The 16,480-nt window shown below is 35.7% G+C and overlaps 1 protein-coding gene across 1 annotated transcript in view; it reads left to right on the top strand.

Annotated features, from left to right (window-relative positions):
* HMCN1 (hemicentin 1) overlaps nt 1–16,480 on the top strand; it is a 498,146-nt gene that overhangs the window by 375,282 nt on the left and 106,384 nt on the right. Inside the window, exons 49-55 of the mRNA XM_045983171.1 lie at nt 379–570; nt 3,587–3,760; nt 5,050–5,163; nt 6,207–6,352; nt 10,197–10,347; nt 12,369–12,563; nt 14,296–14,409. Of these exons, the coding sequence (XP_045839127.1) occupies nt 379–570; nt 3,587–3,760; nt 5,050–5,163; nt 6,207–6,352; nt 10,197–10,347; nt 12,369–12,563; nt 14,296–14,409 (1,086 nt within the window). The remainder of the gene's footprint in view (nt 1–378; nt 571–3,586; nt 3,761–5,049; nt 5,164–6,206; nt 6,353–10,196; nt 10,348–12,368; nt 12,564–14,295; nt 14,410–16,480) is intronic.

Raw genomic sequence — 16,480 nt, 5'->3', positions numbered from 1 at the left:
AAATATAAAACCTTTAAAAATTCAATATGAATGTGAATGTATTTATGAGTAATAATTTTAATAAAAATGCATGTCCCATTCTTTTTATAGTTTATTTTACTATTTAACTAAGCACAAAGACTAACTTGGAATTATTTCACTTATAGATCAAACTAATCTTCACTTGAAAATGGCTTGTAATCTGTAAATTTAAAAAATTATGGCATGAATGTTATTATAAATTATGTTTACAAATTTATTTTAAAATGAATGATTACTGCATTATTTTACAAGTGTGATATTAAATATAAAGGAAAATGAGTGAAAATGCCTTCTTTTCATTATCAGTTATAGGCATATAATTTTTAGCCATCTCTCAGAAGTGGCTTTTTGTTACAGGGAATCCAATACCAGAAATTACATGGCACAAAGATGGACAACTCCTCCTAGAAGATGACACCCATCACATTATGTCTGGTGGCCGTTTTCTTAAAATTACCAGTGCCCAAGTGTCACATACTGGAAGATATGCATGTTTGGCTTCTAATACAGCCGGCGACAAGAGTAAAAGTTTCAGTCTTAATGTGTTGGGTAGGTAAAAATATTGCCTCAGATCTTGAAGAGTCAGACATAACTGTCTGCTGAATTACCTTCTTTTCTTTTTCTTTTAAATTTTTCTGCCATAGAATTTCATTATTTAAGGAGGACTAGTGCTTGTGTACATTTTGATGTTTTTCTTTAATTAATTCACATATTTATAAATTTATTCATTACATTTGGAATACCACCTATGTTCCAGGAACTGTGTTTAATGCTGGAGACACAACTGTAAATAAGACAGATGTAAAAAATGCAATAGTAAAAGGTAAATGTATGCTGATCAGAGAAAAACAGGTCAACAGTACAAGGGGCTCAATCTGATGTATTTTATCCTTCCTTTATGGGACAGTTATTGGTAATTGTCCATATTCTAGTCTTTGTGGATTAGGAATTATGAAATAACTGTACGTTCAATTCTTACAGCATCAGTTATGCTTATATCTCAGGCATGACATTAAAATGGATTTTTAATTTCTGCTCATGTCTTGAAATTTAAAATGCCCCACCTGAATGTGTTGTATTTTATTACTAATATCAAAATACTTTTCGTTCTACTAGAATCAACTAACCTACATTTGAGTATGCAGTGCTTTGCAATTTTTACTTATTGGTTTTTGTAGATATTGCCCAGATTCTTTTGGGAATATATAGTCCTATGCATAGGAAACTGCCATATAAGACACTGTCCTCAAGTATCTTAAAATCTAATTAACTAGTAGAGATGCATGTGCAAGGAAAATTAGATCAAAATAATAGATAATGTATAAGTGTCAAATGAATAGTATATATAGATGGTATATAAAAAATAAACTCCAAAGGCAGAACCTCTTTTACCTTGTAAAGGATTTAGCCCCAGCACCTGGCAGAGCATTGAACAACAGATGCTGGATAAGTATGAGTGGGAGTTCAAGAGCCAGTTGCCTACAAAGATACCTGTGTTCCCTCATACCCATCAGGGTATGAAAGGCAAATGCTCAGCCCTCGATTTCCTCTCCTCTTCTGCAGCTCATTCACTGTCTCTTAGAGCTGTAAGTTCCTCATGCTTCCTTCCTTTCACCACTGATTCACTTCCCAGTACCACCTCATGTCCAAATCCTATACTCTGTCCTATACTCTGGAAACCTGTTTCAATATTCTCTCCAGCTTCTTGCTGTAATTGCAATCTGACTGTTCCTAAGAGACATTAGCTTCCTGGTGCTCTCTCCAGTGGAGATCATTTTTCTTTATCCCAACTATCCAAAGTCATGCTATCTGACCACACCCTCCAATCCCCACTTCCTAGTTACTTCCCTGTTTCTTGTCATTCTCCCTCATTCATTGAAGCCTGAAGGATCTCAATCAAAGACTTCCACCATCTTCATAAAGTTCATAAAGTTGAGGTTGTTTAAGTATGTGCCTTTGCAACTTCTGGTCTACTCAGGGTCTTTACCCTTTCTTTTCCCAGAAGGTGAGTTCTCCTTCTTGTTCACAGCTACTACTTATGCTTATGTCCTTAACCCTGTGTCATGGTACATCAGTCATTCTCACCAGCCACCTTACCTACAGCTTCACCCTCTACTCTCTCCATGACTTCATGTTGTAACCATTCCTTGTCTATACTTCTTGTCACACTAAATTGGCTTTTCCCCATGCCATGCTTCAATGCTTGTGTCAAAGATTATCCTGTAGCTTGACCCAACAAATATTTCTCAGTCCTTTCTTAATGTTTTAGACATTATTTCTTTTCCTTCACAGTGTTCTCTCATTATCCTTGCACACTTTGGGTGGCTCCTTTTCTCTCTCTTTTATGGACTTCTCTGCAATCCATTTCTCAAACTTTGGGTACCTTAGCATTTTGTCATTACTTCACTGCTCATTTTACTCTAGATATTGCCTTCAAATAATAAGCTTAATTCCCAGAGGTTTAACTATTATCTTCTATAGACAGTTTCTTTTTAAATTCATACCTCAACCCAGATCTTTCTCCCAAGTTTGGATTTCTATATGCAATTGCTTGTTGGACACTTCTAGCTGGAATTTTCGTGAGCATTTTAAATTCAAAATACTCAGAACTGAACGAAACTTCTTCCCTCCAAAATGAGCAGATCTTTCCGTATTTTCTATTTATATTGCTTCACTGCAATTTACCTACATTCCCAAGCAAGAAAACTAGAAGTCATCTTTGACTTTGGTTTTCCTTAGCCTCCAAATTCTATCATCCAGTGCCACTAATTGACTTTCTAAATTTTTCGGTAGTCACTCCTGCCTCTTTATGCCTTCCTTTAATTCAATCCCTCCTTATCTTATGTGGAACAAACGGACCTGTCTCCATTACCCTTGCTTCCAACACGGACCCCCTTGAATCTATCCTTAATATATTCCCTGCTTGCCCCTCATTGTTTATACTATTCTGCCCCCAATATGATCTTTCTTCCTACAAGTCTTCCCTTCTTTTACTTCATAACCGCCACTAATCCTTTAAGGCTCACTTTGGAATCTTTTCCTTTAGGAGGCCTTCCCTGATGAGAGTCCTCTCACCACACACCTCGGACGGGATTGAATGTTATGCCTCCATGTATCCTACACCAGAATTCTCATTTTTGCCCTACTATGCTGTATTATAATTCCTTTTTTCTGTGTTTTCTCCTCCATGATTCCATTTTGAAGTTCTCATTCCTTTCATGTAGAATAAGAACCAATTATTTCTGGAATTGTTAGGAAATAGAATTATACAAGTAAGTATAGTGAAGGGGCGCCTGGGTGGCTCAGTGGGTTAAAGCCTCTGCCTTCAGCTCAGGTCATGATCTCAGTGTTCTGGGATCAAGTCTTACATCGGGCTCTCTGCTCAGCTGGGAATCTGCTTTCTCCTCTCTCTCTGCCTGCCTCTCTGCCTACTTGTGATCTCAGTCTATGATAAATAAATAAATAAATAAAATCTTTAAAAAAATAAGTAAAGTGAAATTAAGAAATTTGGAAATAAGGAAACTTCTAAACATATTTCTTTAATCACATTTTAAATCTGTTTCAGTATCTCCTACAATTGCTGGCGTTGATAGTGATGGTGGCCCTGAAGATGTCACCGTTATCCTTAATAGCCCCACATCTTTGGTCTGTGAAGCTTATTCATATCCTCCAGCCACCATCACCTGGTTTAAGGATGGAACACCTTTAGAATCCAACCGAAATATTCGTATTCTTCCAGGTAACTAGCTTACTTTAGGTGCACAAGATACATTTGTGCCATCTACTATTGCAGACAAAGAATCACTGGTTACTTTTTATAAAAGTACTTGTGTCTTAGTTATGCTATACTACTGGCATTTTAATTTTTTAATTATTCATATAGATCTTATAATCCAAAGTGAAATTACTTTTTGGAAGACCAATAATATATCTAAATAAAAGGCAAATAAATACCACAATGCTGTTAATTGATTAAAATACAATGTGGAATACCAAAAAGAGTAGAAATTCATTTTTTTGAATTGAACCATAAGGAGAATTGGTATTTAGACTGAGAGAGCTTATTTATTTCTCTTTAATACTTGGTAAAATGTATGAAAATAGAAAGAATTAAAAACTATTATCACCGGCTTTAAGAAATTTACAGTTTTACATGGAAGGGAGATAATATGTGTAAAATTTAATTAACAGCATGAATTATGAATAATCATGGCACTTGATAAATGAGATAGTGACAAATTTTATTAAAAATTCAAAAGAATAAATGACCACTGTGGGTTGAAGTGGCCAGGAAATGCTTTCTTGCAGTTGGAACTTGAACCAGCCCTTAAAGAAACGTATAGAATTTTGTTGGTTGAAAATGAGTGATTTCAGATCCCTCAGGATGACTAGTATGGGAAATGTACAAAGTGAGAAAGGCACATAGATGTACAAAGGCCTATCTAGTTGCAAGTAATAATATGTAGACTCCCACCTTCCACTTGAGTGGGGACATTTTCTGTGTGTGTGTGGAGGGGGCAGGGAGGGAGGTGGGTTGGAGAAAAGGTCAGGAAGGAACACAGGAATCATGTTTTGAATGCCTGGACTTAAGAGTTTTGACTTTATATTTTAGTCAGTTGAGAACCAATGAAGATTTTTAAGGAGAAATGTACCATAATACAAACTGAGTTTAGCAAGATCAGTCTCTACTGATAGCCCAAGTAGATGAGACGAAGATGACTAAGGTGGAAGATATATTTATGAACAGAGTGAAATAAAAACCTTAGCCAGAGTATGTGCAGAGGCATGGGAGGGTCAGGATGAGCATGAGAGTCATTATCATAGAGGGTCATCAAGGACTTACTGACTCCCTGTCCACCGTGCAGTGCCCATCTGTATTGTAGTTGGTCTTGTGTCAAATATCTATTATAGAATTAGCACATAGAAAAAGAAATATGTTAACGGTGAGAACTAAAAACCTTGGTGTTTTGTGCGTACTCTGTTGCCACTGTGACTTCAGAAATTCTTTGGTGTTCCATGATTTTTCAGGAGGTAGGACTCTGCAGATCCTAAATGCACAGGAGGATAATGCTGGAAGATACTCTTGTATAGCCACTAATGAGGCGGGGGAAATGATAAAGCACTATGAAGTAAAGGTCTACAGTAAGTCCCACATAGAACAATACATTTCATATTTTCTTCAAATTTTCTAACTTTTTCAATCTTGTTTTTTATTATGGGTTCATAACTACTTATAGTCATCATTGAAGTTTATTGTTTATGTAGCTTGCATCATTAAGATGGAAGTCATACTAAGCATTGTACCCATGTCCTCAGTTGCTAAGATGTGAAGAGCCCATTCAGTCTGCTCCCTAACCTCTTACTGGAGAAGTTGTCAGTGGCACTTTTCTTACATTTCTGTTTTTTCTTCTGGGAACACCCTGGGCTGAGTTATAATACTTCTATGCACAAAACTGTTATTTAAATATATATGTTCTAATCAAGAGCCTAAGATGAATTCATCAGTGACTTTGAGCTAATCCACTGTACATTGACCTATGCATAAAAAGCAAAGTGAATATGACCATTAATAGGACCTACATTTCAGGATTTTGGTTTTGGTTTTGTTTCTTGGTGTTTTTTTTGTTTTTTGTTTTTTGTTTTTTTCATGGCTTGGAAAGGTCTTTATTTTACCTTAATTTTATTTTTTTAAATTTTTTATTTATTTATTTTTTTATAAACATATAATGTATTTTTATCCCCAGGGGTATAGGTCTGTGAATCGCCAGGTTTACCCACTTCACAGCATTCACCGTAGCACATACCCTCCCCAATGTCCAGAAAGAGCATCTTTCTGATTGTCTTTTGTTCTTTGAATCAGTTCAAAATGCAGAAAATGCATTTTATAGGTCATGCTTGGACTGTTTCTGGGAACCTGGAAAAAATGGAAGTAGATGTTCTGTGAAGGACAATAGTCTTGTTGACATTATTAAAATGATGAAGGGAGAAAGCTATTTTCCTTCACATTCTGTATCAGCATTTCCATTTCACAAGATGCTAACTTGGGTCCATCACGAAAGGGGCGCATAGCAAACGCCTCAGTTATTTCCTTGTTTTCTTAAGTCATCCTTAGTGTGATTTCTATGATATAACATGTATTTAGAAGAATCAGTGTTTAACTCTACAAATATTTGTTTTTTATGCAGTTCCACCCATCATCAATAAAGGGGACCTACTGGGGCCGGGTCTTTCCCCTAAAGAAGTGAAGATCAAAGTCAACAATACCCTGACTTTGGAATGTGAAGCTTATGCAATTCCTTCTGCCTCTCTCAGCTGGTACAAGGATGGACAGGCCAGTCACACATTTTCTCTTTTGCTAATAGTTACTGAAAAACGAAAATGTTCAATTAAATTTTAAAAAAGAAAAGGAAAAAACACAAACACAAGAAACTCAGAGAATCAATGTCACCTTATAACTAGCACAAAACCGTGTTCCTGGAATAGAAAACTGCAAAGAAACTTGAACCATGTTCAACAATCTTAGCATTATTCCATCACTGGAAAGTTTGAGGGATTATTTTTGTGGACATTAGCAATCATGTATGAAAATCCAACCACTTTCCCATTCGGAAAGAGTTTTTGCATTCTGTGGCTTTATAGAGTAAGCAAACTTTGTAGAGAAGAAACACAGAACAGTGCTAAGCCAGATTAAAATGGTACGTATAACATGGGTACTGAATTTATTCAGAATTTTCTAAACACCTTTAGTTCTTTTTTATAAAAGGCAACATGTTTTATATTCCAAGAGGAAGAAAAATAGCTAAATGTGGTGATTAAGTGCCCAATTCAATTAACTGGAGGCAATAAGAAACTAAACAAAAGGCACATCCTTCAATTATGTGATCTGAATTTCAGACATCCTTATTTCTCATCTCAACTTTTCTTCCATTCATGTTTTAAAGATATGTGTAAAAACACACCAAAATAGACTCTTTTTTTTTTTTGCTGCTGTTAACACTGTGCTTAATACAGATATAGCATAACTAAGTGCTATTTGTTCTGTTATACACATGATCAACAAAATGGCTAGTCAAATTCCAGCTGTAGAAGTTCAAGTCAGAGTTATGATTAAGATACAGAAAGATTTAGCTTTATTTTTTCAGATCACAGAGATTTTCCAACACTGGCAGCTAGAAAAAAAATAATCGTCTCTTATAAAGTAAGCAAGTTTCATCTGGAAGCCATTGCAGAAGGAAAAATATGGAACTCCCACCATGTTCTGTTTACAGTTTCTTTTCTGACTAGAAGTACACTTCACTGTACAGTATCAATTCTATATGGTTTGCTTGGAAACAACTAATTCCATTCTCTTCTGAAATCTTTTTATTTTATTTTTAATTTTACCTAGATCCTATTTTAGATAGGATAGACACACATACACACCAACACCCACATACATAAAAATTGGCTAAAGATAGAATTGTGTTAGGAAAGAGACAGTTTTGGTTTTTTTAATATCATAATGAATGGTTAAATTAGTTTCTAATCCAGACTTTGAAATCAATCCAATTATGATGCTTTAGTTAAACTGTTAAATTTTTCAGGGTTTAGGATTGGTTCTCTAAAATGAGTACCCAAACAAAACCTAGTTTTTGTTTATTTTCCATATCCTTTCTTTTGTTATTTCATTCTTCAGATAAGCGGCACTACTTCAGTGAAACGGTGTTTTTTGAGAAGAACCCATTAAACATATTGGCCTTGTTACCCACAAAAAGTTTTAATGGAATCTTTGAGTTTTGTTTATTCATGTCCTGAAGTTTTTCTTTTACCATAGAAAATTTAAATTATATTATTTTTATCTTAAATGATATAATGTTAATAATGATTTATTAATTACCAAGTTATTTACTAAGCACATACTATTTTCTGGACACTATTTTAGGTGCAGGGGATACAGCTATGAAGGAAACAGACAAATATCTCTCCTCATGTAAAGTTTGGCAAGAAAAAAACTAAACAAACCAGTGCAACATGTAATGTGCCAGATGGGGTAAATGTTACAGAGAAAACTCAGTTGGGAAGAGGAGTAACAAGCATGGGAGTATGATCTTTTATTTATGTAGGGAAGGCCTCACTGATAAGGGGGTATTTGAGCAGAAACTCAAAGAAAATGATGAAAGCAGACACAGAATACCTGAGGGGAACATATTCCAAAGTAGAGAGATAGCAGGGACAAAGGCCCTGAGGCACTTTGGCTGGAGTGCAGTGACCCATGGGAACACAGAAGTTGTGAGCAAAAGATTAATGGGGAGGCAGATCACACTGCCTTGTAGACCAGTTGGCCTGTATTCTGATAGGATGCTACTGGGAATTTTTGAACACAAGAGTGATAGGATCTGACTTAAGGTTTTAAAAGGATTCCATTGGCAGAAGATAGAGAGGATCCAGATATGATTTTATTTCAGTGGTCCAGAAGAAAGATGGTAGTTGCTTGGACAAAGGTGGTAACAGGATGTGAGGGAAAATTGTGAGACAAAGATGAGTGCAAGATTTTGCATGAGAGCAACAGGAGAGTGAGTTTAGATAGATAATAGTTCTGAGGATTAAGTCCTTGGGGACTCCTACATTTAGAGGTTGTGGGGCAGAGAGTGAGGTGTCCCAAAAGATAGGGGAAAAAAGTTTTTCAAAATGAAGACAAGTGAAACTGTGTTTAATGCCACTGATCAAGTAAAATAAAAACTGAGAATTGACCAGTGAGTAAAGAAATATGGATGTTGTTGGTGTCTTTGACAATAGAATTTGGTCAAGTAGAGATGGTAAAATTCTCATTAAAATAGATTCAAGGAAAGATCAAAAGAAACAGCCAATGTAGCAACCATTTTAAAGCTATGGTTATAAAGGATAGGAGAAAAATGTGGAGGAAGGCTCCATTATAAACAGTTTTTATTTTTTATGGGAGAAATTACAGTATATTGTATGCAGATTGAAATCATCCAGTAGAAAGAAATCAACTGCCAATAATACAGGTGTAAGAGGGCATAGTTGCTGGAAGGATAGCCTTGAATGGACCAGAAGATGCTCAAAATTGACAGAATAGCATTAACCAGGGCTAGAGTTTTGCCAGGAGAATAAAGTAAAGGGAAAGAGGGCAAAAGGAGTTGAGCGTTTATGCAAGGAGCAATTGTCTTTTGTCAGGAGGAGAGTGAGTGGCAACGAACAGATTGCAAGGTCTGTGGATTATGGGTCCTCCCATGACACCAGAAAATTACTGGATTTGGGTTGCTAGAGGAAGTGAGTTAGAGAGTGAGGAAGTGGTGGTCAGAGAATGAGAACTTGAAAGTGACATTATAAAGAGATGTGGCTCTTGGTAATTATAAAGCCAAGGATGACTGGTTGAGTGGCTGACAGAGGATTTGGGACAAAAAAATTAGAGGAGAGGAGGTCAAGCTGCTGAGAACACACAGCATTGGGTAACTGTCTACGTGGGTGTTGAAATCACCAAGAATTATGAGAAAAGTATCATTAGAAGGAATGACAGTAAGCCAGGAGCTAATATCTTCATGGAATAAGCGGGAACTTAGTGTAAATGGGAGTGTTTATGAGAAATGTCTTAAGTGTAAGTGATGATATTAATAAAATATAATACAAATATCTGTAAGTTAATGTACCATTAAATGTAGTAATACTTTGAGGCAAACATGGTAATATAAATATCTCTAGGTTAAAATTTTCCACTTATGAAATAATGATGTTTCTGAATGACCAATAGTGATCTTTAGATCAAATCAGATGGTTAAAACCCTCAATCTTTCATTTAAAAACTCCGGTATTTTCTACAGAATTATAGTACACTATAGGGTCAGCTGAAAATAATTTTTTCCAACATGGATAAACAGATACGATACCTAAGAATGCTTTTTAATCATAGAATATGCATTTATATATTTGGTATATAAATGTACCACCCAGAAATACCCGGCACAGATATAAAGTATATGAGCAATATTTTCAATAAATAAAAATGTGATTACTCAAAAAAGTTTAATCAAACTAAATTAATTCAATTACTGTTGTCTTGAGTATTTCAAATATAATTTTATTTTTATTTATTAAAAATCCTAAAAAGTACAAACTGTATGATGTTTTAAATGATTTATTAGTGCACTTCAAGGTAACGTTATTTCATTAAATCACAGCCCCTTAAATCAGACGATCATGTCAATATTGCTGCAAGTGGACACACACTTCAAATAAAGGAGGCTCAGATATCAGATACTGGACGGTATACTTGTGTAGCATCTAATATTGCAGGTGAAGATGAACTGGATTTTGATGTGAATATACAAGGTAATAAAATGATTCTTGCATATAATTCAGCTTATATGATCTTTCAAAACAATGAAGAGATTTGACTTGGTTTATTTTAAATATATTTTTTTCTGGTGCCAATAGTAAAAATTCATTATTGAAAACTTGGGTTTAAGAAATTGACAAAGAAGAAAATAATCCATCATTCAGGGTTACTTCATTTCCTTCTGATATATTTTTGTGAAGTATACTTCATTTGCAAATTGAGATTACATGATACAGACTTTTCTATTACATTAGCTTTCCCCTAACATTTTATCATGAAGGTATTTTTGATCGGGTTTACCTGGAAGGCAAGAAAGCATAGTAAAATACAGGATTTGAAGTGGTCAGACTTGAAATTAAATGATGAAGTAGCTCCTGCAGAGTTTTTGAGTTGGGCAAGTTACCGAAGTATTCTAAGCCTTGGTTTTAAAATTAATGCCTTGTAAAACGTGGTGAGTACTAAATAACATGAAGTATGTAAAACTTGTAGCAAAATATTTAAGAAGTGGTACGTGGTATCAATGTTGTTAATACTGTTACTTTTGTGCTTTTATATATGCTTTTAAAAACATCCTTTAATTAATTATTTTTATTAACATATAATGTATTATTAGCCCCAGGGGTACAGGTCTGTGAATCGTCAGGCTTACACATTTCACAGCACTCACCATAGCACATACCCTCCCCAATGTCCATAACCCAACCGCCCTCTCCAAATCCCTCTCCCCCTAGCAACCCTCAGTTTGTTTTGTGAGATTGAGTCTCTTATGTAAAACATTCTTTTTAATAACTGTGAGTACAGCTTGTAAGTACAGCTTTTTAATAGCTGTAAGTACAACTTCATCAGTTGAGTATTAAAATATATATTTAACCACACTCCTATTGTTGAATGTCTAGGTTGTTTCCAAGTTTTCCCTACTCGTGTAATGCTTCACTGAACATCTTTATACATAAAACTTTTGCACATCTGTGGTTTTTCCTAAGTTGCTAATAATGGACATTTTAGGTCAAGTGTTAGGTACTTTTTAAAAGATTTTTTTTTCCATTTTATTTATTTTTTCAGCGTAACAGTATTCATTGTTTTTGCACAACACCCAGTGCTCCATGCAAAACGTGCCCTCCCTATTCCCCACCACCTGTTCCCCCAACCTCCCACCCCGACCCTTCAAAACCCTCAGGTTGTTTTTCAAAGTCCATAGTCTCTTATGGTTCGCCTCCCCTTCCAATTTTTTTTTTTTTTAATAAACATATAATGTATTTTTATCCCCAGGGGTACAGGTCTGTGAATCGCCAGGTTTACACACTTCACATTTTGATGTGCAGGATAATTGCCTTCTAGAAAGTTCAGGCTTGTCCCTCAGAAATGTTTGAGAATGTCCTATTGTGTTTTTTTTAATATTTTATTTATTTTTCTGACAGACAGAGATCACAAGTAGGCAGAGAGAGAGGGGGGAGCAGGCTCCCTGCTGAGCAGAGAGCCCGATGCGGGGCTCGATCCCAGGACCCTGGGATCATGACCTGAGCTGAAGGCAGAGGCTTTAACCCACTGAGCCACCTAGGCGCCCCGAGAATGTCCTATTGTTTTTGCAAAAGGGGTTAATAATCTTGATTGCATAACTTCTTTAGCCTTCTTAGAGGCTCAAGACAGATGTTTGGCTGATGCTCTCTGTTGCGCCTCTGTTCATCCCTTGATCCATGCATATTAGAGTAGGATCATCCCTGAGAACAGACGTCTTCGTCTTCTAAGTGCTAGGGACCAGGGAGTGCAAAGCATGAAGATGGCATTTTGAGCCCCCGTGTTTCTTGTTCTTCCACATGAAAACCAGTGCTGACTTCTGTCTACTACCTTTTTTGTTCAGAGCTACAGTTGGGAGGTGTATAAGTACTTGAAAATATTTTCACGTTGTCTAATTTATTACATTTACTAATCATTCTTGTGAAAATACAGTCAAGATCTTTGTTTAATTAACCCTAGCATTCACATGTGTCTAAAATGTCCTATCTTTCTTCTGTAGTTCCTCCAAGTTTTCAGAAACTTTGGGAAATAGGAAACATGCTGGATACCGGCAGGAGTGGTGAAGCCAAGGATGTAATCATCAACAATCCAATTTCTCTTTACTGTGAAACAAATGCTGCTCCTCCTCCTACACTGACATGGTACAAAGATGGCCGTCCTCTGACTTCAAGTGATAGAGTGTTGATTCTACCAGGTAAAGATCACTATGAACAGGGTGAAAATCTGAGTCTCTGCCAAATGTGTTTCCCCTCATTTATTAGACCAGTTGAATTGATCAGCTTTCTGGCCATGTAATGTAACTGACACAGGCTGCCATATTGTCAGTGGTTTCTGTGTAGCTTCGAGCCAGAAGAGTCTAGACTAATTTGACAATAGCTGGAATACCTTAGGTTATTTTCAGTTCCACTACAGGATCATTCTGTCAACTTAAGAAGTCCTTTGGCTGGGCACCTGGGTGGCTCAGTTGGTTGAGTGACTGCCTTCAGCTCAGGTCATGATCCCAGAGTCCCAGGATCGAGTCCTGCATTGGGCTCCCTGCTCAGCGGGGAGTTTGACCCTCTCCCTTCTCGTGCTTTCTCTCACTCTTTCTCTCTCTCACTCAAATGGATAAATAAAATCTTAAAAAAAAAAAAAGAAGAACTCCTTTGGCTTCCATGAAGTGCCATTTCTCTAATAGTGTGATGAGATCATCAATTTGGTTTCTACACATTATTAATGATAGATTCTAAAATATATTTGCAAAAATGTATTTATTAATGTATTATAAATGTATGTATTAAATACATTTATCATAATCAATAGTTATGATTATTAGTTTCAAATATTTTAGTTGTCACATGGTTTATTGATAGAAAAGGATGATTAAATTATTGTAGAATCATAATCTTTTCAAGGCTTCTATTTAATTTTAACAAATATCAAACAAGCTTGTCAAAATTTACCAAGTTGTACACCTAAGGTCAGCATATTTCATGATGTGCAGATTTGATATCAACTAAATACAAGATATCGTGAAAAAAATTTTTTGAATGTGACTAAATACACATGACAGCTAAATGTTGTGATATGTGATCCAAAATTGGATCTAGGCTTGGGGGAAAATATTTATAAAAGATTCTAATAATAATAAAATTTGAATATGGATTATGAATTCACTAGTAGTTTTGTGTTGGTTTTAAATTTCCTGATTTTGATCACTATACTATAGTTATGTAAGGGATTATGCTTATCCTTGTGAAATAGATTTATGAATATTTAGGGGTAAAGGGGCACCATGTTTCCAACTTACTCTTAAACAGTTCAGAAAAAATTTTTATATACAAATAAATATGTAAATATATATAAGATAAAGCAAGGGAATATATATATAAGAGATAAAACAAGTGGAGTGAAATATAAATAATTGATAAACAGGTGAAAATTTTTATACAGTTATTGAAACTTTTCTTTGAATTTGAAATTATATCAATGTGAAAAATTTTTTAAATATTCAGAGTTATTCTATTAAAATCATATGTATAATAATATACTTTATACCTTTTGCATCCCTGGCTACTGCTTTCTCAAACCTATACCTGCATCAAGCATTGTAAACTTCTTTTACATGTATTCAAAACTGTAAAATCAAGAAGTCACTGCATAATAACATTCCCCCATGGAATATGACAAGAGGCATGGAGCAATATTACCCACTTGTGAAAAATCTACATAAGTTATTTATCTCTCAAGAGATCTGATCATATATTGGATCACTTTTCAATAATGCAGTGTTTGTTATACAAATGGTATGTGGGATTAAAATTAAACCATTAAATGAAATAAGAACCCTGAAAGAAAATGTAAGGAAGTCATTAGACCTGAAAAATTCATCTCTGTTTATGACCAGTAGGATTTAGAGAAGTAATCATATGGGGATATGTTTTCAGGAGGGCGAGTGTTGCAGATTCCCCGGGCCAAAGTAGAAGATGCAGGTCGATATATGTGTGTGGCTGTGAACGAAGCTGGAGAAGATTCTCTTCAGTATGACGTTCGTGTACTCTGTGAGTCTTTCTTTTCTTTGTCATGCATTCTTTCACTCAAAAAGTTTTTTTGAGGAACTCATGTTTGCAAGATATTGCATTAAGCACTTTTAAGGTATAAAGATAATCAGAAAGTGATAGTTCTACTGAGGAATTAATCATCTTATGCAAATTGAGAACACATTAGATAGGACTCTTGAAATATCAGGTAACAAACTGGCTTAAACTAAAAAAAAAGAGAATCCATTGACTCACAAACCTAGAGTCCCAGGGTAAGCTGGCTACAGTCATATGCCACTTCTGTGGCTCAAAGAGGCCAAGCAGACTTAATCTTCCTCTTTCTCTTGGTTTCTTCTCTATCATTAGCATCAATCTCAGGTGGGGGATCTCCTGGAATGACAAGTTGGTCCACAGTGGCTCTTGTCTTACATCCTTCTAATTTCATATCTAAATGAAAGCTTTTCTTAGTATTTACAACTGAAGTCCTAGACTGGATTTTCATGGCTTTAATTGGCCAAGCATGAACCACAGTTCTATCCCTGAACCAACTATAGAAGCTAAATGGCCTGTTTTAAGGCCTAGTTTCGGTGCCTACACTTAGACCATGTAGTTCTCTGAATGTGTGAACCGAGAGTGGAAGAAGTATTGTACCTTTAAGGGGAAAGAGAGGTGATGTTGCTGGAAGCTGAAACAAATAGTTGTCTCCATTAGAAGAGATTGATCTGGAGAAGTAGCGCTGGGAATATATAGGAACCAATCAGCATGAAAGAGTTTCCAGAGGAAGTTATAAAGTAATATAGAAATATTAGGCACTTGTCTCAGAGCATGAGATGACACTGAGATTTTTATTCTGGTGATTAAGAAAATGGTGGCAAGAATTAAAAAAAATAGAAGACCTAGGAAAACATTATTTGGGGAAAAGGAAGTCAATTTTATTCTGGACATGTTGAATTCAGCATGTTACAAGATACTTAGGGATAATATTGAAGGGGCTATTGAAAATCAGGAACGTAAACACAGGAAAGAGGCTGAATTAAGAATGTAGATTTGAGAGTTATCCACAAATATTCAAGGGCATGAGATTTCCAACAGCAAGGATTATGGATAAAATAGAAGATCAACAAGTTCATGGAGGGATCGTTAACAAGTAGGAGAAAGGAAAAGGAAAACAGAGGAGAAACAATCTGAGAAGTTCATGAAAAGCAGTAAACTATGTACTATTCCATGTCAAAGAATCCAAAGCATGGAAAAAGCTATCAAGAGGTGGATCTAGTATTGGATGCTAAAGCAAATTTAAGAAAATAAAAACTGAAAATGTCCATTTGGCTTAAAAATTGAGAAATCATTGATAAAATCCAAAAGATCAATTTAGATATTATGGTGTGGTTCAAAGCCACAGGACAAAAGGATAAATCTGGAGCAACTAATCAGAAAGAAAAGGAAACACATATAGAGTACTCCTAAGATATTTTGCAGAGGACAGAAGAGATGGAGTAGAGTTTTAAATAGACAGCTTGTTTGAGGACACATATTTAAGAAAGATTTGAGCTTGCTTACAGACCAAAGAAAATGATCCAATAGAAAGTGACAAATTAAATTTTCAAGTAGGGGTTGGGGGGAATGGAAGAGGTACAGGAATTCATGGATCCAGGTCTTAGAACAGGTGAAAAATGCAATCAAAGAACCAAGAGGGGTTAATTAGCCTTTCATGGAAATGAATTGCCGTTCATCAAAATGGTTAGGAGAGAAATGTGGAAATGCATATCAAATGTATCTAGTCCTTTTCGTTTAGTATGAGAGGAAGACAAACAGTGGTGAGGTAGTTGGGCCTATGAGAAACAGAAAAGTTTAGTGATCACCATCATGGAGGATGTGACAGACAGTCAGCTGTTGAAGTTGGAGCCATTTGGCTCAGTTTTTCCTTCCTGAAGCCACCCTTCCTTCTACAGCATTCCTAGGAACCAGGAGGGGCAGAGGTAGAAAAAACAGTGTGCTCCATCTGGGTGGGGCGGGGTTGTGCCACAAGGTAACCAAGTATATATTGTGGAAGTGCTGGACAGTGAAAGACCATAGAATGTGCAGTAAGACAGAG

Source organism: Meles meles, chromosome 17 (genome assembly GCF_922984935.1).
Source record: "Meles meles chromosome 17, mMelMel3.1 paternal haplotype, whole genome shotgun sequence".
Classification (NCBI taxonomy): Eukaryota; Metazoa; Chordata; class Mammalia; order Carnivora; family Mustelidae; genus Meles; species Meles meles.
The sequence above is the reverse complement of the archived record's forward strand: the minus strand, read 5'-3'. Positions and strand labels throughout refer to the sequence as shown.